This window comes from Bison bison, unplaced genomic scaffold, assembly GCF_000754665.1.
Source record: "Bison bison bison isolate TAMUID 2011002044 unplaced genomic scaffold, Bison_UMD1.0 scf7180017864255, whole genome shotgun sequence".
Taxonomy (NCBI): domain Eukaryota; kingdom Metazoa; phylum Chordata; class Mammalia; order Artiodactyla; family Bovidae; genus Bison; species Bison bison.
The window spans coordinates 1693799-1716786 of NW_011494827.1; the positions used below are offsets into that span (position 1 = coordinate 1693799).

A 22988-nucleotide genomic window follows, 5' to 3' on the forward strand; every position below is an offset into this window, starting at 1 on the left:
ATATGTCCACTTTACAGATAGGGAAACTGAGGCACAGAGAGGAGATAGGCCCTAAGTCATAAAGTGCTAAGTTGGGGCTGAGATGCGTAGTTGCGTACCTTGTCTGAGTGAAGAGAGGAGAAATCAGAGCCATGGACATCAGGAAACAAGATAGTCTCTGCCGGGCACACATGAATTGATACTGGATCCAAGCCACAGGAAGTCAGAGGAATGAGTCCCACTGCAGTACAGAAGCCCCTGGGCTAGCCAGGCAGCAAGGCCACTCGGGCTAAAAGAGGAATTATCGGGACTTCCCTGGTGACCCAGTGGTTAAGACTCCACCCGCCTACTGCAGGGGGCACCAGTTCGATCACTCCCTGCTCAGGGAACTGGATTCCCACGTGCTGCAACTAAAACCTGGCACAGCCAAATAGAAAAAATTTTTTTTAAGAGGAGGAATCATTTCTCCTTGAGACATATCCTCTGAATTACTGAGTGAGGGAGGAGACCTCCTGAGAAAAGGGATGAGAGAGAAGACCTGTTAGGAAGAGAAGGGGAGGGGTAGATGGAGAGAAAGACAGACAGACATAGATAGGCCCACAGGTGCTCCATTAGAAACTGGGAAAATAAAAGGACATTAAATTGAAGACAAAACAGAAAGAAGTTTTGCTCTATGTAAGCAGAACAATCATCATGATCAGGCCCCAGTATGTGAAACCACGAATCATCCTAGGATTCCAGATTCCTGTGTGGCCCCTGCAGAAGCCCAGGTATGAGACACTCACCCTTCTGAAGTGCAGTCTGCTTTCATCAGTCTCACCTGGTCCTGCTTGGGTGCAGGTGGCCCTGGCAATTCTTTCCAAGGCTCTGCTCCCTGGGGGTGATTGTTTCTGTGCTCAGAGCCCCATCGGGCTGGTGAGGGACATAGTCCTGGCCAGCCTCACCCCTGGAGCAGCCAGCGACTGCCCACAGGGAAGCAGCCTGTTGTCGTGGACAGAGCATTCACCATCACTCATCTGCCCATCTTTCCTGTGGGTAGCCTCCCTACCCTTCTGAGCAGTACCTGCCTTTATGGAGCCTACTGTTCAGGGGAGAGATGGCAATCAAAAGACTGCACAAAATGCACAGAGGCAAAAAATATGACAAAGCAAATAAATGATGGAGTACCATGAGAGTGTATAAGAGACGACCTGAGGGTGTGTAGGCTTTGAGGAGGTGATCAGACTTCCATGGAGGGAGACACTTCAACTGGAACTGGGAAAGTTCCAAGAGCACCAGAAACAAGAACTTCCAGATGTTCAAGGTGGTTTTAGAAAAGGCAGAGGAACCAGAGATCAAATCGCCAACATCCTTTGGGTCATCGAAAAAGCAAGAGAGTTCCAGAAAAACATCTACTTCTGCTTTATTGACTATGCCAAAGCCTTTGACTGTGTGGATCACAACAAACTGTGGAAATTCTTCAAGACATGGGAATACCGGACCACCTTACCTGCCTCCTGAGAAATCTGTATGCAGGTCAAGAAGCAACAGTTAGAACTGGACATGGAACAACAGAATGGTTCCAAATTGGAAAAGGAGTACGTCAAGGCTGTATATTGTCACCCTGCTTATTTAACTTCTATGCAGAGTACATCATGAGAAATACCAGGTTAGATGAAGCACAGCCTGGAATCAAGATTGCTAGGAGAAATATCAATAACCTCAGATATGTAGATGACACCACCCTTATGGCAGAAAGTGAAGAGGAACTAAAGAGCTTGTTGATGAAAATGAAAGAGGAGAGTGAAAAAGCTAGCTTAAAACTCAACATTCAAAAATGAAGATCGTGGTATCTGATGCCATCACTTCATGGCAAATAGATGGGGAAACAATGGAAACAGTGACAGACTATATTTGGGGGGCTCCAAAATGACTGCAGATGGTGACTGCAGCCATGAAATTAAAAGACACTTGCTCCTTGGAAGGAAAGCTATGACCAACCTAGATAGCATATTAAAAAGCAGAGACATTACTTTGCCAACAAAGGTCCGTCTAGTCAAGGCTATGGTTTTTCCAGGGGTCATGTATGGATGTGAGAGTTGGACCATAAAGAAAGCTGAGTGCTGAAGAATTGATGCTTATGAATTGTGATGTTGGAGAAGACTCTTGAGAGTCCCTTGGACTGCAAGGAGATCAAACTAGTCAATCGTAAAGGAAATCAGTCCTGAATATTCATTGGAAGGACTGATGCTGAAACTGAAACTCCAGTACTTTGGCCACCTGATGCGAAGAACAGGCTCATTGGAAAAGACCCTGATGCTGGGAAAGATTGAAAGCTGGAGGAGAAGGGGATGACAGAGGATGAGATGGTTGGATGGCATCACTGACTCGATACACATGAGTTTGAGCAAGCTCTGGGAGTTGGTGATTGACAGGGAAGTCTGGCATGCTGCAGTCCATGGGGTCAGAAAAATTCAGACATGACTGAGCGACTGAACTGAAGAGTCAGAAACTTGGGTTCTAATCCACCCTTTGACACTTAACAGCTGTGTTACTGTGGCTAAGTTACTTTCCCTCTCTGGGCCACTTTAGGATAGGTGTGAAAATAATATACTTCCAGCTCTTACTCTATGGAATTATGGAGTTAAGTTGTCCCACTTTGAAAAGTCTCTGTGGATACATATATCTATGGCTGATTCATGTTGGTGTTTGGCAGAAGCCAGCACAATATTATAAAGTAATTATTCTCCAGTTAAAAATAAAAGAAAATTAAAAAAACACATAGAAAAGAAAAGTCTCTGTGGGCAAAGCTCTGGGCTCTTTGGGGATGTGTAACCAGCATCATTACAGCACTGTTTATGAAGCATTGATACTCTGCTGGGCTAAACACTTTAAATGTCTGATCTCATGGAAACCTCACTGCTGTTTTACTCATGAAGAACCTGAGGCTCAGAGATGTCAATTAGTTGCCCAAAATCACATAGCTGGTAAATGGCAGAGTCAGAACCCAAATGAGGTTTGTTTGAGTACAAAGCCTGTGTATCCTCAGAGCCCAGAACAATGCCCTGCATAGAGTAGGTGCTCAGTAGAAATGTGTCTGGCTGAAATCAACATCATGCTGGGAGAAGTGTTTCTAAGCCTGGCCTTTCATTCTCTGCAGGGCGTGTCTTCAGGTGTGAGGACCTAGAGAAACACAGGGAGGAGGAGAGAGCCATGTTATACAAAGACTTCAAATTTTGTTCCTCTGGTAGAGATTTGTTATCACAAGTCAGATTTCAGAAGTGACTCAGACCAGAAGCTTAGAGCTCCCTGGCAGCCCTTGAGGAAGACAGGGTGCTGGACTTGTCTAGGAGTTTTTAAGAGCATCTTTAAGAGCAGAATGGCAGAGACGAAAATAGATTAGGGTCTGTGGGAAGGGGGTGGCTACTGTCAGATGAGCAGTAGGACCGGGGGTTTCTCCTGGTGCTGGAAGATTGTCTATCTTGTTTGTGGCAGTGGTTATAGGAATCAATTGTTCAGTCACTAAATCGTGACAGACTCTTTTGCAACCCCATGGACTGTAGCATACCAAACTCCTCTGTTCATGGGATTTCCCAGGCAAGACTACTGGAGTAGGTTGCCATTTCCTTCTCCAGGGAATCTTCCCAACCCAGGGACTGAAACTAGATATTGGCAAGTAGATTATTTACCACTGAGCCATCTGGGAAGCGCACAGGAATACATGAGGTAAATTGCATAAAACCACAAACACACATACACACACAAATGAAAGCCTGCAAAAATGAATAGAAAATGAGTAAGGTCGGTTAACTGTACTGGACCTGTGTCGATTTCCAGGTTTGATATGATATTAATACCACAGTGATGTAAAATAGCAGACCTGGGGGTAAAGCACACAGAACTCTACTGTTCTTGCACCTTCCTCTAAGTCCATAATTATTCTAAATTGAAAAAGTTTTTAAAATTTAAGGAAGTGGGACAAAACCAATAAACATTACTGTTTCGGTTTGGGGTCAAAAAGAAAATAGATTTGAGATGGACATCCTGAGAAAAGAATGTTACTTTACATAGCCTTAGACTTCAGTGGGTAAAAAGCCAGGCCAACTTTTATCTTCTTAGAGCTTATTAGTATTGGCAAGCATAATGAGGCCACAAAAGAAGTCCCAATAAATTTAAGGGCAAACTCATATCAAGCATCTTTTCCAACCACAGTGGTACGAAACCAGAAATCAGTTATAGGCATACGTTGGAGATATTGCAGGTTTGGTTTCAAATGACTGCGGTAAAGTGAATATCATAGTAAAGTGAGTCACGTGAGCTTTTGGTTTCCCAGTGCATATGAAAGTTATAGTTACACTGTACTGTTGTCTATTAAGTGTGCAATGCATATCTAAGAGAACAATATGCAATCTTAATTTTAAAATAGTTTGCTATTTGAAAATGCTGACCATCATCTGTGCCTTCAGCAAAGTGTAATCTTTTTGCTGGTGGAGGATTTGAAATATTGCAAGACTTACCCAAATGTGACACAGAGCCACAAAGTGAGGTAATGCTGCTAGAAAAGTGATGATGAAATACTTGCTCAACACATGGTTGGTACCTTTGATTTATAAAAATGAAATGTCTGCAAAGTGTGGTTAAAGCAGAGTTCAATAACACTAGGGATACCCGTACAGGAAGAAAACTGGGAAAATCACAAATACGTGAATATTAAATAATGTGCTACTGAACAACCAATGAACCAATGAAGAAATCAAAGGAGAAATTGAAAACTATTTTGAGACAAATAAAAGTGGAAATAAAACTTACCAAAATCTGTGGAATGCAGCGTAAGCAGTTCCTAGGGGGAAATTCATAGCCATCCAGGCTTACCTCAGAAAATAAGAAAAATCTCAGATGAACAATCTAACTTTACACCTGTAGGAACTAGAAGAAGAAAGAGAGAAGCCCAGAGTTAGTAGAAGGAAGGAAAATAACAAAGTTCACAGTGGAAATAAATGAAATAGAGACTAAAAAAGTAAGCATTGAAAAGATCAACGAAGCAATGTCTGGTTCTTTTAAAAGATAAACAAAATTGACAAATCTCCTGATCAAAAAAGAAGGATCAATGGCTTCACTGGTAAATTCTACCAAACACTTAAAGAAGATTTAATACCTACCCTTCTCAAACTCTTCCAAAATACTGAAGAGGATGGGATGCTTCCAAACTCATTTCACTAGGCCAGCATTTCCCTGATACCAAAACCAGATAGATTCCTGGAAAAAAAAAAATACAGACTGCCATCTCAGGTAAAAACAGATGCAAAAATTCTCAACAGAATATTAGCAAATCAAATTTAGCAGCAGATTGAAAGGGTTATAGCTTCCCTGGTGGCTCAGATGGTAAAGAATCTGCGTGCAGTGCAGGAGACCCAGGTTCAAGCCTTGGATCAGGAATATCCCCTGGAAAAGGGAATGGCTACCCACTCCAGTATTCTTGCTTTGAGAATTCCATGGACAGAGAAGCCTGGCCGGCCCCAGTCCCTGGAGTCACAAAGAATCAGACAGGACTGAGCAACTAACACTTTCACTTTTTAACACCATAATTAAGTGGGATTTAGTCCAGAAATGCAAGGAAGGTTCAACATCCACAAATCAATCAACATGATACACCACATTAACAAAATGAAGGATAAAGATCATATGATCATCTCAAAGCAGAAAAAGCACTTAACAAAATTCAACATGTATTTATGATAAAATCTCTCAACAAAGTAGGCATGGAGAGAATGTACCTTAATGTAATAAAGGCCATACATGACAAACCCACAACTAACATCATACTCAACAGTGAGAAGCTAAAAACTTTGCCTCTAAGATCGGGAACAATACACGTACGCCCACTCTTGCCACTTTTATCCACCATTGTACTGGAATTTCTAGGGAAGTTAGACAAAAAAAAGAAATAAACAGAATCCAAAATGGAAAGGAAGAAGTAAAGACTCTTTTCAAAATACCTGATTTTATACATAGAAAAGACTTTACAGAAAACTATTAGAACTAATGAATTCCATGAAGTTGCAGGGTACAAAATCAACATACAAAAATCTGCCCTGTTTCTATACACGAAAAACAAACCAACAGGAAGAGAAGTTAAGAAAACAATCCCATTTACAATTGCATCAAAAAGAATAAGATACCAAGGAATAAATTTAACCAAGGAGGTGAAAGTCCTGTATACTGAAAACTTAAGACTTTGATGAAAGAAATCAAGGCAGACACAAATAAATGGAAAGATATTCCGTGCTCATGTATTGAAAGAATTACTATTGTTAAAATATCTGTATTACTGAAAGCAATCTACAGATTCAGTGCAGTCCCTATCAAAATCTGAATGGTATTTTTCAAATAGAACAACAACAAAAATCCTAAAATTTGTATGGACACATGAGACCCCCAAATAGCCAAAGCAATCTTCAGAAAGAACAAAGCTGGTTATGTCAATTACTTCTCAAAAACAAAAGATGCCTTGCTTTATAAATATGTCTAACTGACCTTTGACAGAGGTGTAAGGCAGTTCAGTGGAGGAATGTTAATCTTTTCAATGAATTACCTGCAGTTGAGTATTCATAAGTAAACCAAAATGAACCTCAAGCTAAACCTCATACCTCATGCAAAAATTAACTAAAAATGGCTCATGTACTTTAAAGTATAAAACTGTAAATCTTTTTTTAAAAAAAGGAGGAAGATCTTTGGGATCTAAACAAAGGGTTCTTAGATTAACACTGATATTATGGTCCATAAAAGGGAAAACTAATAAATTGAAACTCATCAAAATAAACTTCTGCTCTGCAAAATACCCTGTTGAGAGGATGAAAACACTGAGGCAATATTTTGCAAACCACATTCTAAAAAAGAACTAGCAATGGAGAATGAAATGGCAACCCACTCCAGTGGTCTTGCCTGGAGAATCCCAGGGACGGGGGAGCCTGATGGGCTGCCATCTATAGGGTTGCACAGAGTTGGACACAACTGAAGCGATTTAACAGCAGCAGCAGCAGCAGCAGCAGTACCTACAATATATAAGGAACTCTCAAGCCTCAATAGAAATAATAAAGAATCCAATTGGAACATGGGCAAAATACATGAACAGATATTTCACCAAAAAGAATATACGGCTGACAGGTAAACACACATAGAAGCACATGAAAAGATGTTCAACATCATTAAGCCATTGTTGTTGTTCAGTCATTCAGTCGTGACCTACTCTTTGTGGCCTTGTGGTCTGCGGCACATCAAGCTTCCCTGTCCTTCACCATCACTGAAGCTTGCTCAAACTCATGTCCACTGAGTCAGTGATGCGATTCAACCATCTCATCCTCTGTCATTCCCTTAAGCCATTCAGTTCATTTCAGTTCAGTTCACTCAGTCATGTCCGACTCTTTGCGACCCCATGAACTGCAGCACGCCAGGCCTCCCTGTCCATCACCAACTCTCGGAGTTCACTCAAACTCACATCCATCGAGTCGGTGATGCCATCCACCTATCTCATCCTCTGTTGTCTCCTTCTTCTCCTGCCCCTAGTCCCTCCCAGCATCAGAGTCTTTTCCAACGAGTCAACTCTTTTCATAATGGCCAAAGTACTGGAGTTTCAGCTTTAGCATCATTCCTTCCAAAGAAATCCCAGGACTGATCTCCTTCAGAATGGACTGGTTGGATCTCCTTGCAGTCCAAGGGACTGTCAAGAGTCTTTCCCAACACCACAGTTAAAAATCATCAATTCTTCGGCACTCAGCTTTCTTCACAGTCCAACTCTCACATCCATACATGACTACTGGAAAAACCATAGCCTTGACTAGATGGACCTTTGTTGGCAAAGTAATGTCTCTGCTTTTGAATATTCTATCCAGGTTGGTCATAACTTTCCTTCCAAGGAGTAAGTGTCTTTTAATTTTATGGCCACAATCACCATCTGTAGTGATTTTGGAGCCCCAAAAAATAAAGTCTGACACTGTTTCCACTGTTTCCCCATCTATTTCCCATGAAGTGATGGGACCAGATGCCATGATCTTCGTTTTCTGAATGTTGAGCTTTAAGCCAACTTTTTCACTCTCCACTTTCACTTTCATCAAGAGGCTTTTGAGTTCCTCTTTAGTTTCTGCCATAAGGGTGGTGTCATCTGCATATCTGAGGTGATTGATATTTCTCCTGGCAATCTTGATTCCAGCTTGTGCTTCCTCCAACCCAGTGTTTCTCATGATGTACTCTGCATAGAAGTTAAATAAGCAGGGTGACAATCAGATCAGATCAGATCAGTCACTCAGTCGTGTCTATCTAGGTTGGTCATAACTTTCCTTCCAAGGAGTAAGCATCTTTTAATTTCATGGCTGCAGTCACCATCTGCAGTGATTTTGGAGCCCAAAAAATAAAGTCTGACACTGTTTCCACTGTTTCCCCACAATGCTGCTGCTACTGCTGCTAAGTCGCTTCAGTCGTGTCTGACTCTGTGCGACCCCATGGACTGCAGCCTACTAGGCTCCCCCGTCCCTGGGATTCTCCAGGCAAGAACACTGGAGTGGGTTGCCGTTTCCTTCTCCAATGCATGAAAGTGGAAAGTGAAAGTGAAGTCGCTCAGTCGTGTCCTACTCTTAGCGACCCCATGGACTGCAGCCTACCAGGCTCCTCCATCCATGGGATTCTCCAGGCAAGAGTACTGGAGTGGGGTGCCATTGCCTTCTCCTTTCCCCACAATAGGGAAATGCAAATTAAAACCACATGAGATGTGACTGCATACCTATCAAGATGGCTAAAATAAAAACAGCAGCAACACCAAATGCTGGTGAGGATGTGATGAACCTGGATCACTAATACATTGCTGGTAGGAGTATAAAAGCCCACTCCAGAAAACAGGCAGTTTTTCATAAAATTGAACATGCAGTTAGCAGAAGAACCAGCAACTGTACTCTTGGACATTCATCCCAGAAAAACTTATGTTCACTCAAAAGTCTCTATGTGAATGTTCAAAGCAGCTTTATTCAGAATAACCCCAGACGGGAAAGACTCAGATGTCCTACAATCGGCGAATGACTAAACAAACTGTGAAGACAGCACCCTTGGACTTGCCAAGGTGTCCCTGCCTCTGGAGGGCCCTTCTTGATTTAAAGGACACCTCCATCCATTGAGACAGGGAGCCGGAGTGGATGACTTTACACATCTTAATTTCTTACAAGTGTTCTTCTGATTGTTTCCACAGAGAAGCAACTCCCCCTTTTCCTTGTCTGTTTTCTTCACTCATGGAAATGGGGAAAGTGGGGGGTTTCCCAAAGAGCAGGCTCCTTATAAATATGTGTGGGAGAGACGAGGCATTTTTCTTTAGAAGCTTCATGAAAACACAGTTCATTATAGACCACTGTCATGGTTTTAAATCTGATGGTCTTTTCCTAGAGCAAAAATTATGGGGGGAAGTGGAGAAAGAAGGTGGTAGGAGAAAAAGGAAGGAAGGGTGAAGATACCATTATTTAAATCTTTCTTGTTTTGTTTCCCTTTTTGGCAATAGATGTTTATTCAAATTTTTAAAATGTGCCTCCTTGACCTTCTCCCTAAAAAGAAGTCTGATGATGAATTATACCAGAAGATTCTTTCAAAGCAAGAAAATGTAAGTCTTCAACCTATATTGCAAAGTAACTTAAAAATAGTTTATTAAGATATATAAAACATAATATCATAGGAAAGTATCTTTTATGTATAAAAATACTTTATTACAACATACAGTTTTCAACACAATATAATGGTATATAAAGCTATAGGTATAAATATAAAGATAATAATATATATTATTAAAATATGGAAAAATATTGGAAGTAGGAAAAAAGAATGTCAGTCATATCCAGTACTCAAAGAGAACCACTATTGATGTTATTTTCTGTACAGTTTGGGGGAATTTTAAAATACATACTTGGTTTATTAGTTACAACTCTTAACACCACTTTGCATTCTTCTCGCCTTCTATACAACCTTTATATTGTTTTATGCACAGCAAAACGAATCAGGGCAGTAGAGGTTGATACCATGGTCTGTCTTTCACAAACTCTCAGAATGCTAGGTTTTTCATTTGTGCCATGGGATAGTAATTCCTGTCCTACGGGATTACAGAAAGGAGAAGAGAGTTGTGTATGAGACATGTAGCAAAATAGCAGCTCAGTTCAGTTCAGTCGCTCAGTCATGTCTGACTCTTTGTGACCCCATGGACTATAGCATGCCAGGCCTCCCTGTCCATCACCAACTCCCAGGGTTTACCCAAATTCATGCCCATTGAGTTGGTGATGCCATCCAACCATCTCATCCTCTGTCGTCCCCTTCTCCTCCTGCCTTCAATCTTATTCAGCATCAGGGTCTTTTCAAATGAGTCACCTCTTCACATCAGGTGGCCAAAGTATTGGAGTTTCAGCTTCAACATCAGTCCTTCCAATGAACACTCAGTAGCAGCTAGACACTGATTATATGATCTTTGCCATCATCATCAATATCATTGCCATTATTATCATAATAATAGCATCACTATCATCAATGTCACCATCACCAGCACCATCTTTGTTATTGTCATAATCATTCTTATGATGACCATCACCACCGTTATCATTATCTTCATTGTCATTCTTATCACTGTCAGCACCACCACCGTCACCATGCTTATCCTCATTTCCAAAAGCACTACCAACATTTCATCATCACCACCACCGTGTTGATATCACTCTTATTACTCCCATCACCAGCATCATCTGCGTCATTATCATCTTCATCACCGTGGCCATCACCCCCTCCACCATCATCCTCATCATCGTCACTCCATCATTGTCATCACCCTCACTGCCGCCATCACCATTATCTTCATCACGGTCATCATTGTCATCCTTATCACCACCACCATGAGGTTTGGGAGACTGGGAAAGAATGTTTCGTCTTCATTCCTCTGGATTCCATGTGGGAGGATCCATCACTACCTCCCAAGGAAAAGGCAGACCATCTTCATTTTTCTTGTCATCATCCTGGGTACCACCACCATTGTGATCATCAGGCAGTGCACACAGGGCTTTACATGTAATCTTCACAGCAGCCCTGTGAGTGGCCATCATTATTTTTGTTTACAGCTGAAGAAGTTGAGGTTCAATGAGTCTAAATGACTCTCCAACAACAAAAAATATTGATTATGTGGTGATACTTGCAGTTATATGAGTAATGAAACAATGTCGTATGTCATATAGCAAGAATAAGAGCTTTGGTGTCTGCAGGTCTGGGATCAAATCTCACCTCTACCACTTACAGAGCATTTTAATTATTATAGTGGCTACTATTCACTGAATGTCATCTGTCTGAGGACTTTAAATGCATTCTTTCCTTTAATATTGACAGCAGCCTTAGAACCTCTGTATGAGGATGAGAAGTACCCAGAAATGGCAGCTGCTTTGGAGAGAAGCAGATAATGCATGCAGTTGGAAGAGTGGGTCTCTGGAGTCCATGGGCCTAAGGGACCTAACCTAGCATACCGCTTCCTACTGAGGAACTTTGGACAAGATATCTCAACTTCCCATAGATGAGTTTCCTCAGCTAGAAAGGAACCCTCATTTCTTTCTGGTAGAGTTACTGTAGAGAATTAGAAGCCACATATGACTTCCACTTGGACAATCAACAGTAGTTTTCCTAATGAACCTGAACCCACACCAGTGAACACAGGTCTGGAGAAAACAGAACTGCCACCCACATTCTATGTGGGGTTTTGAAAGACTCCATACATAGACTTCTCCTTTTCCTTCTAAGATCTGATTTAATTAAGAGAGTGTTGGGGAGACATATATACAAATGTCAGCTTAATTACTGAGAGGAACCTGCTTGCAGGGTGTGACTTAGATATATAGCAATCATGGCTTCCTAACGCTGAATCCGGGATTAACTAAATTGCTTACCTAAATCACTTACTGGCAAAGCTGGGCCACCTCAGACCTCCCCACACACAAGAGGGACCCTTGCTTCCCAGCTCACTCTAGACTGAAGCCACACCAGGGTGGTGGCCTCCCCTGAATGGTCTGTCCCAAAGAGGATGAGGCTGGGCAAGCTAGGCACTGTGCTCACTTCCTGCTTTTGAACCACCAATCAAATACATATCACTTCCTCCCTGGGGTGTACTAAGTAATCCTTCCCCGTGGAAACCAGAGGAGTGGAGAGGAAATATTCCATCCCAACACTCCAGAGTACCATGACATGTTCCTGGAACTTCATCAAGATTGGAAGATACTTTTCATTGTTTTTAAAGTATGGCCTATTTTGGGGGAGGGTGAGGAAAATACAGAAGAAAATACATAATCCAGTATTCCTGAGGCTGTACATTTAATGAGAAAAATAGATTTTTTTCATCAATCCTTCAGTAGGACAATACCCAGAGCATTAATTATCATAAGAAATTTTTTATGATAATGTGGTAAAAAATTAAAAGCATTTCTTCTCTAGAATTTAAGATACATTTTCTTTGTCTTTTTCTTTTTTTCTCCAGGATTTGGAGGAATTAGAAAAGAGACTTCAGGTCAAGCTGTCAAACACAGAGATGTTGGGTGGCGGTGACTCCGAATACATCACCCTGGCAGATGTGGAAAAGAAGGAAAGAGAATATTCTGAGCAGCTAATAGCTAATGTATGTGGTGGATTTTCTTTCCCCTATAAAAAGCATGGTTTCTGGGACAGTTCATTTGGCAAGATTAAAGAGCTGGTACCTAGAAGCATGTTTAATACTCAAATTCTCTGTTGTATTTGAGTATTAAATATACCCTGGAGCCAAGGATCCCGTTTCTGAAGTTAAGCGATAGAGAAGGTATAATTAAGGGGCCAAGATTTACTGAGGGAGTCTTTTTTTTTTCCTTTAATGAATTCTCCTTGTTTAAATTTTAGATGGATCTTTTTATCATTCAAAGCAAATATCGTCCTAACCCTCTGTGACATTACTGCCCTGTGGGTTAGAGCAGATGCCAGCTGCTAACTGCTCAAACTCCAGGCATCACTAATAAAAGCATGTTTTAAATTCCAAAGAGGATGAATGGTTTAGTCACTAAGTTGTGTCCAACTCTTGCAATTCCATGGACTGTAGCCTGCCAGGGTCCTCTGTCCATGGGATTCTCCAGGCAAGACTACTGGAGTAGGTTGCCATTTCCTTCTCCAGGGGATCTTCCCAACCCAGGAATTGAACCCAGGTCTCCTGAATTGCAGGCAGATTCTTTATGGATTGAGCTATGAGGATGGCTCAATCATCCTCAAGAGGATGGCTTCCCTCAAATTCTCTTTTTTGCTTTGACATTCTACTACCCACTGTTCACATATTCTGAATTAAACAAATATTTCCTTGGCACCCAGGTGTTATGCTGGACACTAGAAATTTACAGTGAACTTAGACCTGGCCCTTGTGGGAAGATGCTCAGGCCAGTCTGGTGGGGGTACCAATAGGTGAGCAGGTGAGGACTTTGTGGCTTACAGGGACCATGATAGATGGATATATGGGAAGCCTGAGGTACAGTGCAGGGAGCAATTCATTTTACTCTCTAGAGTTAGGAAAGTCTGAATAGAAGAAAGAGCCATGATGAGGTTTTGGGGGAAGTGTGGATGGATGCTGTCCAGTGGGTGGGCAGAGAAGGGAGCCAGGGCAGGAAGCAGGCTGAGCAAGATAAAGCCAGAGGTCTTCCCTGAGGGCTTTCATCTCATGCCAAGGAGACGGGAGTCACTGAAGTGGCAGAGGGTGGCTTGGTTCATTCTGTTTTAGAAGCACTGCTTAGGCTGCTGAACAGAGGGTCGTTAGGAGTTTGGGGGCTAATCCAGTAGGAATTTCAGGAAAGCATTTGCAGTAGGGATGGAGAGGTAAGAAAAAGTGGGAGAGCTGAGAGGGTTGTGTCTGAGGAGGTGATGGTGGGAAGAAGAGGGTGTAGAGCGTCAGGTCTATGGAAATAAAGACCCCAGTATGACAGGAAGTCAGGAGGGAAAATGCTGAATGTGGCTTGATACCTTGAGTTGGAGATGCCTGGAGATGGAGCGTCTCCACTGAGCTCAGGTAAGTAGGAGCACACGGAGAACAAGGATGTCCGAGATGAGAAAGCTCAGGGAGGGTGCTTAACCCAGATTCCAGCGGTCCGTGGTCTCCCCAGAGCAGTGGAACATCTTGTCCTTGTCTGACCATTTCAAGCAGAGGATTGATAGTTCTCAGGAGATTCTCTAACATATTGGCAGCATCCAATAATGGAGATGCCCCTGGCCCAGGAGTACCGGGAAGCCTGGCATGCTGCAGTCCACGGGGTCCAAAGAGCTGGATACGACTGAGCGGCTGAACAACAAAATTGGTATCATCCAATAACAGAGATGCCTGTGGTCCAGAAGTGCATGTAGAAGGGGTAGTAAAAAGCCTTATGCCAAATCTTGGATCCTGCGAGCATTGAAGGAGCAAGATTCAAGAAGAATCAAAACAAGAAGCAGAGTCTAGACCTTGAAGAACCAGGAGAAAATCATGTCATGGATGCTAAGGGAATTATGAGTTTTTCAGAACAATAGAGTGGGCATCCTGGTTCTCTGAGATAGGAAGAGAAGATGCAGAGCTGCCTCTTCTGGGATGTAGAACTCTGTTTCCAGATGTGCGGGAATTCACAGATGATAGTCCACCTTCATCCTCTGTTGTAGATGCTTGGATGGCATCACCAACTCAATCAACGTGAGTCTGAGTAAACTGCGGGAGTTGGTGACGGACAGGGAGGCCAGGTGTGCTGCAGTTCATGGGGTTGCAAAGAGTCGGACACGACTGAGTGACTGAACTGAATTGAGTCCACCTTCTGGGATAGCGGTTGGAAAGGAGGTCATCTGATGGGATGAGAAGGGCAAGAGCAGGGTGTGAATGTGAGTGAGGAGGTGACGGGGGTCTATAAAGGGTCTGCTGAGCTACCATGAGGCCCGGGAGATGGGAGACAAAATTTTCAAAGAGGTGCCAGTTCTTACAGGTCTAGGCTTTCTCCTGGCCATGCCCAGGAGAGATGGCTGGTTTGATTGACTCAGAGTTTCAGGTATCCATCTGTCTGTACCCATAGCAGCAAGATCAGCATGGACTTCTGATACCACTAAGCTCTGACTCTCCCATGTGCTGCTGAGCGAGAAATGTCCATCTTGGCATCTGAGGGGTGGAGCCAAGCTAGAGAAAACCACCGCCGTGGGAGCTGAAGGGACCTGAATCCAATTCCCCTCTTCCTCTTGACTCTTGGCCAGTGACCTAACTACCTGAGCCTGTTTCTTGTCCTTCCAATACATATTTTATCTAGAAATGAGATGTGTGACACGTGGAGCCTGGCATATAACCTGCATGCCATAAAGAAAAGTTGTTATGACTCCAGATGTCATTCTTTGAGCTCTGGGAGGCTGCAGTGACAAAAATTTAGCCCTCAACACTAAACCACTTGGAGATTTCCTGCTCTGCTCTCAGTAAGATGGGGAGAAAAGTGTTAGTTGCTCAGTCGTGTATGACCCTTTGTGACCCAATGGACTGTAGCCCACCAGGCTCCCCTGTCCATGGAATTCTCCAAGCAAGAATACTGGACTGGGTTGCCGTGCCCTCCTCCAGGGCAACCTCCAGGGCAACCTCCTCTCCCAACCCAGGTCACCTGCAGGCAGATTCTTTACAGTCTGAGCCACCAGGGAAGCCCAAGGTTGAGGAAAGGGGAAAAGATTGGAAAGCAAAATGTTTTTATGGTTATCATCGTCTCTGCCATACTGTTCTTTTGTACTTTTAGGGCAATAATTAATATTTAAATGGCCATCCATGCTTTTATTTCCAGGATGGATTTAATCCCTTTTAAAGATCCGGAAGCTTCCAGGAGGACACTGTTGAATTTCATGAGCCCCTCCCCTCCCCTCCCCATCCCAGGCAGCAATCACAGGCTGTTTTTCTTAAGCAGCTGTCTTTCAGCTGCTTAAGCTGGGGAATCTCATTGTGTTTTCCTTCCTTATCAGCCATACACTGGTGTTTGCTGAAAAGCTGCCTTGAAACTGACTGGCACTCACAAAAGAACGAGGAGGAACTTCTGGAGAATGTGATTGTTGCCAAGATAACTTGCTCCGACTTGTGGAAGTGTTTAGAATCTGAGTTTGTGATAAGGGGTGAATAGTAATGCTCAAGCCTGAACCAGACAGCTTTATACCTTTCTTAAATAAGTTTTCTCTCCCCCACCTCTTGCTTCTCATTCTCATTTCACAGATGGAAGCTTTCTGGAAACAGATGGAAAACATCCAGCACTTTCTGGTGGACCAGTTTAAGTGTTCCAGCTCCAAAGCCCGACAGCTCATGATGACTCTGACAGAAAGAATGATTGCAGCTGAAGGGCTGTTGCGTGATTCTCAGGATTTGCAGGCTCTGGTAATACTGGAAGGGGCAGGGAGGGAACGTGATATTCAGACTAGATATATGGAATCAGAAGCTTGGAGGGCTGCAGGGATAGTTAAGTTCCACACCCGTGTACTGTAGATGGGGATACAGAAGCCAGAGAAAAGCAGTGCATCCATTTGTCCATCTATCCATCCATCAGGCATTTATCTATCCATCTGTCTATCCATCCGTCTGTCCATCTGCCCATCAGTCACAGAGATCTGTACATCTCTCCATCCATTCATCCATCCATCCATTCATCCATCTGTCCATTCCATTAATAGAAAAGCCTGCCAGCTCCATGTCACTACAGCATGGAACATTGGTTCTCAATTCTGGCTGCACATTGAGGTTATCTGAGGAGGTTGAAAAAGTACTGCTGTTTAAATCCAAGATGGGTCCCTCTCCCAGAGATTCTGACTTAATCAGTCTAGGATTTTTAAGGTTCCAGCTGACCACAATGAGCAATCAAAATTGACGCCCACTGGTGGATGGAGCTTTGGGTAGCTCTCCTGATGGCCCCATGTATCATCACCAAGGGAGCTTAAAATAATGCCTGTGCCCCAGGCCTTTTGCACAGAAATCCAGTCTGATTGGTCTGAAGTGAAGGTTCTGGCATTGCCAGTTTTAAACCCCCTGCCCCAACGATTCTCATGTGTAACTGGGAATACCAACCACTGGTTCAGAGGAATCCACAAATCCAAATCCAACTTTAAATCTAAGCTTACCCAGTTGAAGCTGTGTGATCTTGAATCAGTTACTTAACCCCTCTGAGCTTTGATTACTGATAAAAAAAATTCCATCCCAGGAGTTGCTACAGGCAGGGCCCTGGGAAATGCTCAGAAACTCATAGTCACCATGGGGTTTTGCCCTGGAAGTTTTGGACTAGCCTGGCTGTATGTAAAGCCCAGGACACTATGCACCTATTAACCCTTTCTCTGACCTTGAGAACTCATAAGCTCAGACCCATGCACCCGCCCAGGTCACACCTGACTCAGAAACCTGCAGCAGCCGCCCTGCCCTCAGCTCAAAGACTCAGCTCCTCAGAGAGGAGATGGTCCTGTCGAATCGAGAGGTTCCTGCTGCTTCTGCACAAACCGCTCTGTTCCTCAAAGTGTGGTCCACAGACCGGCAGCATCAGCATCGCCTGAGAGCTGGTTAGAAATGCAGAATCTTGTCCCCCTCCCGAATCAGGGTCTGCATTATAACAAATTCCCAGCTGCACGGAGCTGTTTGAGAACTTTCTCTGCTTTTGCTTATCATGTACACGTTGTTTCTTTTCTCTCCTCTGCACTGCTGAAAGATAGACACAGATATTTCATTCCCAGTGAGCAGAGGGACCAGCCAAGCAATGCACCTGGGACCCCTATACTGTCTAATAACATCCCTCAGCCTGTGCCCCAAACTTCCTGGTTTGCTGTCCAAGCCCCTTTGAATTGGACTTTAATTTGATAAGGCTGCCGATATGAATGCTCATCAAAGGAGAAAGATTTTTTTCCTTTTACTCTTTTTTCTTTGTATTTAATTATTATTCCATCAGCAGGATATTGATGCCGGGGGGAAAAAATGGTATCCTTAGCTGACACTGGCCCAAATATTAGCCAGTCACTCCAGAGAGGAAGAAGGGGAAGAATTTTCTCCAGGTTATCAGTAGGTCCTTCCTTCAGTCAGCATTTCATGAGTACCTACTGTGTGCCACATCCTGTTACAGAAACCGTGCTGCAGACTTGAGCTAGAATCCTGACCCATTCCACAGTTGCCTCTTATTAGCCGTGTGACATTGGGCAGGTAACTTAACCTCTCTGGGACTCAGTTTCATCATCTGTAAAATGGGAATCCAAATAGCATCAGCTCTGAGAGTGTTAGAAAGCGGATAACAGGTAACGCCTTTACAACAGAGCCTGACCCAGTGGGAGTGCTCAGTATGTGCTAGTGATTGGATTCTGGCAGGTCACATGTCAGCAGGGGAAAGAGATAGAAACAAATCATTGTCATGATGTGTGAAAAGGCTGTAATCTTTGTTTGTACAGAAATGGGACAGCTGGGCTCTGCCTGTATCCTATGCACCAAAAATAAAAAGTAGCTTCTGTATGATGGAGTCTGTTGACGATAAGCTCCAGAAGAACTTTAAATTCCCAAGCTAGTGACATCTGAGTGTTCTGGCCTGGGCAGTCAGAACGTATCACATAGCATCCCTGAATATCAGAAGTGGAAGAGCCCTAGAAAGGGCCCCAGAGGTCATCAGAATCAGTCTCTAGGGATGTTCAAGAGAAAGAGGATGCCAGGAGAGAGGTGGGCACCTGCTGTAGATAACTGGAACAGCAGCTTGCATTCACCAGCACCTGCTATCTTCTGGTCGCTATTTTAAGTGCTATACATATTTTGATTTATTTTATGATCACATACACTCTGTAAGTCACATCCACTGTGCCCAAGACTGTGCAGGTCTGCAGTCAGGTTTGAGGCTGGGTACATTTGAGGACCAGCTACACTCAGAGCCAGCAGTGGCCCCTGCACCTCCCGTGCAAGTCCTTGTCCCCCTCCCGCCGCCCATCTTATGCTCCTGTGTTCCTGCTCACCTCTCTCCACGCCTGTCTTTCCTTAAATACAAATCCAGAGAGTGCACTGTCGCTGCCCAGCCAGGGGGCCTCACTTAGAGGACCATCTTAGAGGTGGCTGCTCTGGACGGGGGACGCCTTCCACTACCCTGGGAGCCTCGCGGGACCGCTTGCCGGCCACTCCTGCACGGAGCGCTTATCCTCTTGCGCCCTCTAGTGGTTATGGGGCCACTGATGCCTGTCAGGCTTATTTATTTAGTTGGAGGAAGCCCAGCTAAAGGCGGGAGGAGAAGGGGATGACAGAGGATGAAATGGTCGGATGGCATCACCGACTCAATGGACATGAGTTTGAGCAAGCTCTGGGAGTTGGTGATGGACAGGGAAGCCTGGTGTGCTGCAGTCCATGGGGTCACAAAGAGTCAGACATGACTGAGTGACTGACATGAACTGAACTGAACTGGAGGAAGCCCGCTGTCCTTGGGCTAGTTTGATGGCCTTCCGGAATAAACCTCACCGTTCTTATCTGTAACTAGGGTATCGTTGTCCTGGCCCTGTTCACATGTTGTTATAACACAGACCAATGCATCTCAGTAAACAGTGAGGCCCAGGGCTGCATGATGGGTATGGCCCAGCTATGGCCCCTGCATCCAGGGTTCTTGGACCAAACAAGGCACAGGAGCTGTAGAGCTGGGAGGAGGGACCGAAGGGTTGGGAAAAAGCCAAGGAAGAGACCACACAGTCCAGAAAGATAAGTAGGACCTGGGCAGGCAGAGGAGTGACAGGTCGTGGGCAGGGTGTTCCAGGAGGAGGCCCCGCATGTGCAAAGGTCCTGCGGAGCTGAGAGCCAGGCATGCTGGGCAGTCCGGAGCAAGGACGGGTGTGGGACCAGGCTGGAGGCCCAGCCAGGCCTGGTTCAGGAAGGCTTGTCCACTGTGCCTGGGAGTTTAGATTTGCTTTGAAGGAAGTGATTGTAGGGTTTGGGCCTGGGGATGTTAGAGTTATGTTTGCACCCCAGAAAGGCCCTTCCATCTGCCATGCAGGGAGGAGCTGAGGGGGCAGTTTGATGCCAGTAAAGTCAGGGCAGTTGCCCAGGTGGAATTGACCAGGGCCTGAGCTGGGCCTGGCTCTAGGCCAGCAGGAAGGAAATGGAGGGATGTAGAGAAGGCAGGGGTGCTGGTATGATGGGGAGAGGGGCGCTGAGGCTAACTCGGGCCGTGGCCATGGAGTCCCGGGGGCCAGGTGGACCACCCCAGGAGGGGAAAGGCGTCCTTTCACTGCAACACAGGGCCTGCGACTCTAACCCCATGCCTGGGCTCCCATTCTACACGTTTCCTTGAGCTGCTGCTCTTGGAGACAGAAGGACCCTAGATGCAGACCTGCAGGGCCTGCCTCTGCCCTTGATGGAAATGTCCCGCATGGGGGAGGCATCGTTTCCAAGGGTTGTGTCCTCAGTGAAGGACAACCCAGTAGGGCTGGTGGACCTGTTCTAAAGTCTAGCAGCTGGGGTCACCCTCCCCGTCAGTCTTACCTGGAGAATCTCTTTAATCCCCAGCACTCTGGTTTCTGGAGGCTCGAAGGCCAGGAAGCCCCGTGACCTTTACTGTTTCTCCCAAAAGCCCTGTCAACCTGGGAGGGATGATGATGAGGGAGGTGGACTTTCCTGTTTGGTCGTGTGCATTTATTGAGCTTCCCCCAGAGACGAGCGAGCCCGCTGTGGCACACTCACCGTGTTCCAGGTGCTTTCCGCGCGGCATCCAACATCGGCCACACCACGTCCCCAAGAGGGACCACTTTGTCCCCATCTGAGACGTGCACACAGGAAGCTCAGGAGAGTGGGAGCTTCGACTGTGCTCTGCTCACAGGGAACCGGGGGCCCCAGGATGGAGCCCGTGGCTATTAACAGACCCTCGTGGCCAAGCACCGACTCGGAATGTCCCAGCCTGATGCTCTCCATATTGCTTTTCCCAGGACACCCTGGAGAGGACGCTGGGGCGGGCGCACGTGGCCAAAACGATGGAGTTCCTGAAGCTGCAGGTCCAGGAGGAGACCAAGTGCCGCCTGGCGGGCATCTCCCGCAGCCTGGAGCTGCTGACCGTCGAGGGGAAGCTGTCTGGGCGGGAGAAGGAGGACCTGCTGACCCAGCAGCACAAGGCCTTCTGGGAGGAGGCGGAGGGCTTCAGCAGGGGTGAGTGAGCAGGCCAGGCTGGGCGCCTGGGACCCCGTGCTGTGCTGCGTGCCATGGGGGCCAGGGCTGGTGGTGGCACTTGCAGGCGTCAGGAGTAGCTCCCATGAGACTAGCCCAGGCTGCCATCCCCAGTCACTTAACGTCTCTGAGCCTCGATTGTCCTCCCGTGAAGCAGAGGTAATAGGGCTGCCTCCTAGGGTCCAGTGTTGCCTGCTTGTCGTCATCAGTGATTCGGGCTGACAGAGACCCCCCTGGAATACTCAGAGAACAAAGCCCAGAAGCCCCACAGGAGTCTCAGGGCCTGGCTCAGCTGCAGATGGACGAAGGTGGCCGGTGGTCAAGCACATGGGAACTGGGCATGATTATTTCCCACATGTGCTGCTGCTCCCGGGCTGGACCCTGGGAGTTGAGCAGGTTAGGGCTCAAGACATCAAGGGCACCAGGACAGTCCAGCTCACACCACTGGTGGGACCCTCAGGAAGAAACTCAGGTCTTCCACCTGCAGGGCGGGTACCCCCCCTGCACCTCCTTGGACCCTCAGCAGGAGAGCTCCTCAGCACTGAGCCAAGGCTGTGTGTGCACCTGCGGCCTGAGTGGAAGCACAGCCGGGGCCTCTCCAGGTCAGGAAGTCTGTATGGCAGGGGATCTGTGTGCCTAACAAGGTCTCCAGCAGCTTCTGGGGACCTTGTAGGACCAGGGAGGCTCTGGGTGTCTTACCTGCTGGGGCGGCCGTAACAGGATGCCATGGACTGGGTGGCTTACACAACACACATTTGTTTCTCACGTTTCCGGAGGCTGGAAGTTTAAGATCAGTGTGCAGCCAGTTTGGTTTCTGCTGTGGGCCTGTTTTCTGACTTGCAGATGGCTACCCTCTCACCATGTTTCACATGGCAGAGAGCAAGCTTTCTCACCTGAGTTCCTCTTTTTAGAAGGCACCAACCCTGTGTGATTAGGGCCCCATCCCTAGGATCTCATTTAACTTCATAGGCCCCACCTCCAAAGGCAGGCGCGTGAGGCTTAGGACTTCAGCTCATCACTCTGGGGGCACAGTCCAATCTCCAGCACCAGTTTCCACTGCAGCCATGGGCTTGATCCTTCTGCAATTGCTCTGTCCCCTCTGCTGTGCCTTCCCACTGCCCTTTGGAGAGCTGGCTCTCCAGACTGGGACTCAGGACTCCAACCAGGCTGTTCCACACATGTCTGTGTCACTGGGTGCTGTGGTTTCACGTGGTCACGTGTGACCACATGGAAACCTGTTGTGGCTGGGAGTTTGGATGGCATAGAGTCTGAATGCATCTGGCCTTCAAGTCACCATACGTGGTGGACAGGGCTTTACCAGTGGGAGGGAGTGGCCAGGCTGGGATGGTGAAGCAGCCCCCTAGGTGGGGCTCCTGTGAAATAGAACAAGACAGAGGAGACAAGGAGACAGTCATGGGTGGACGGAGGACCCTGGTCTCTCCTGGCTGCACTCTTTCCTTTGGTGCTAGAGGCTAAACAGATTCTCAGGTCAAGCCCTGGGAAGCTTGCCGGCACTGGGAAAAGTGCCCAAGGAAGTATGACGTGGGGCAGTTGGGGGAGGTGAGATGCTGAAACCAGTGTCTCCAAGGGCTGCAGCCCCTTGTGACCCAGCCCTCACCTCCTCTCCAACCTCTTTGCCCAGCATCTCCTCCGAAACCCAAGTGAACAGAATCTGGCTGGGCTCTTCATTGTCTCCACTCTCAGGAGCCTTCTCTGGGGTCCCACGCTGCCTGTGTCTCCTCCCCCACCACCATCCCAGCCCTCATCAGCACAATTCCTTCTCCTTCCGCATTTCTTGTCTTCCCTGGACCACGAGCACCTTGAAAGCTAGGCTAGGTCCTGCTCACTGGTAGGCCCC

The 22988-nt window shown here is 46.0% G+C and overlaps 1 protein-coding gene across 1 annotated transcript in view; it reads left to right on the top strand.

Moving 5' to 3' along the window:
• Positions 1-22988, top strand: part of EVC (Ellis van Creveld syndrome) — a 104283-nt gene that overhangs the window by 20755 nt on the left and 60540 nt on the right. The window contains exons 8-11 of the mRNA XM_010847795.1: positions 9494-9592; positions 12482-12619; positions 16202-16360; positions 20896-21112. Coding sequence (XP_010846097.1) covers positions 9494-9592; positions 12482-12619; positions 16202-16360; positions 20896-21112 — 613 coding nt within the window. The remainder of the gene's footprint in view (positions 1-9493; positions 9593-12481; positions 12620-16201; positions 16361-20895; positions 21113-22988) is intronic.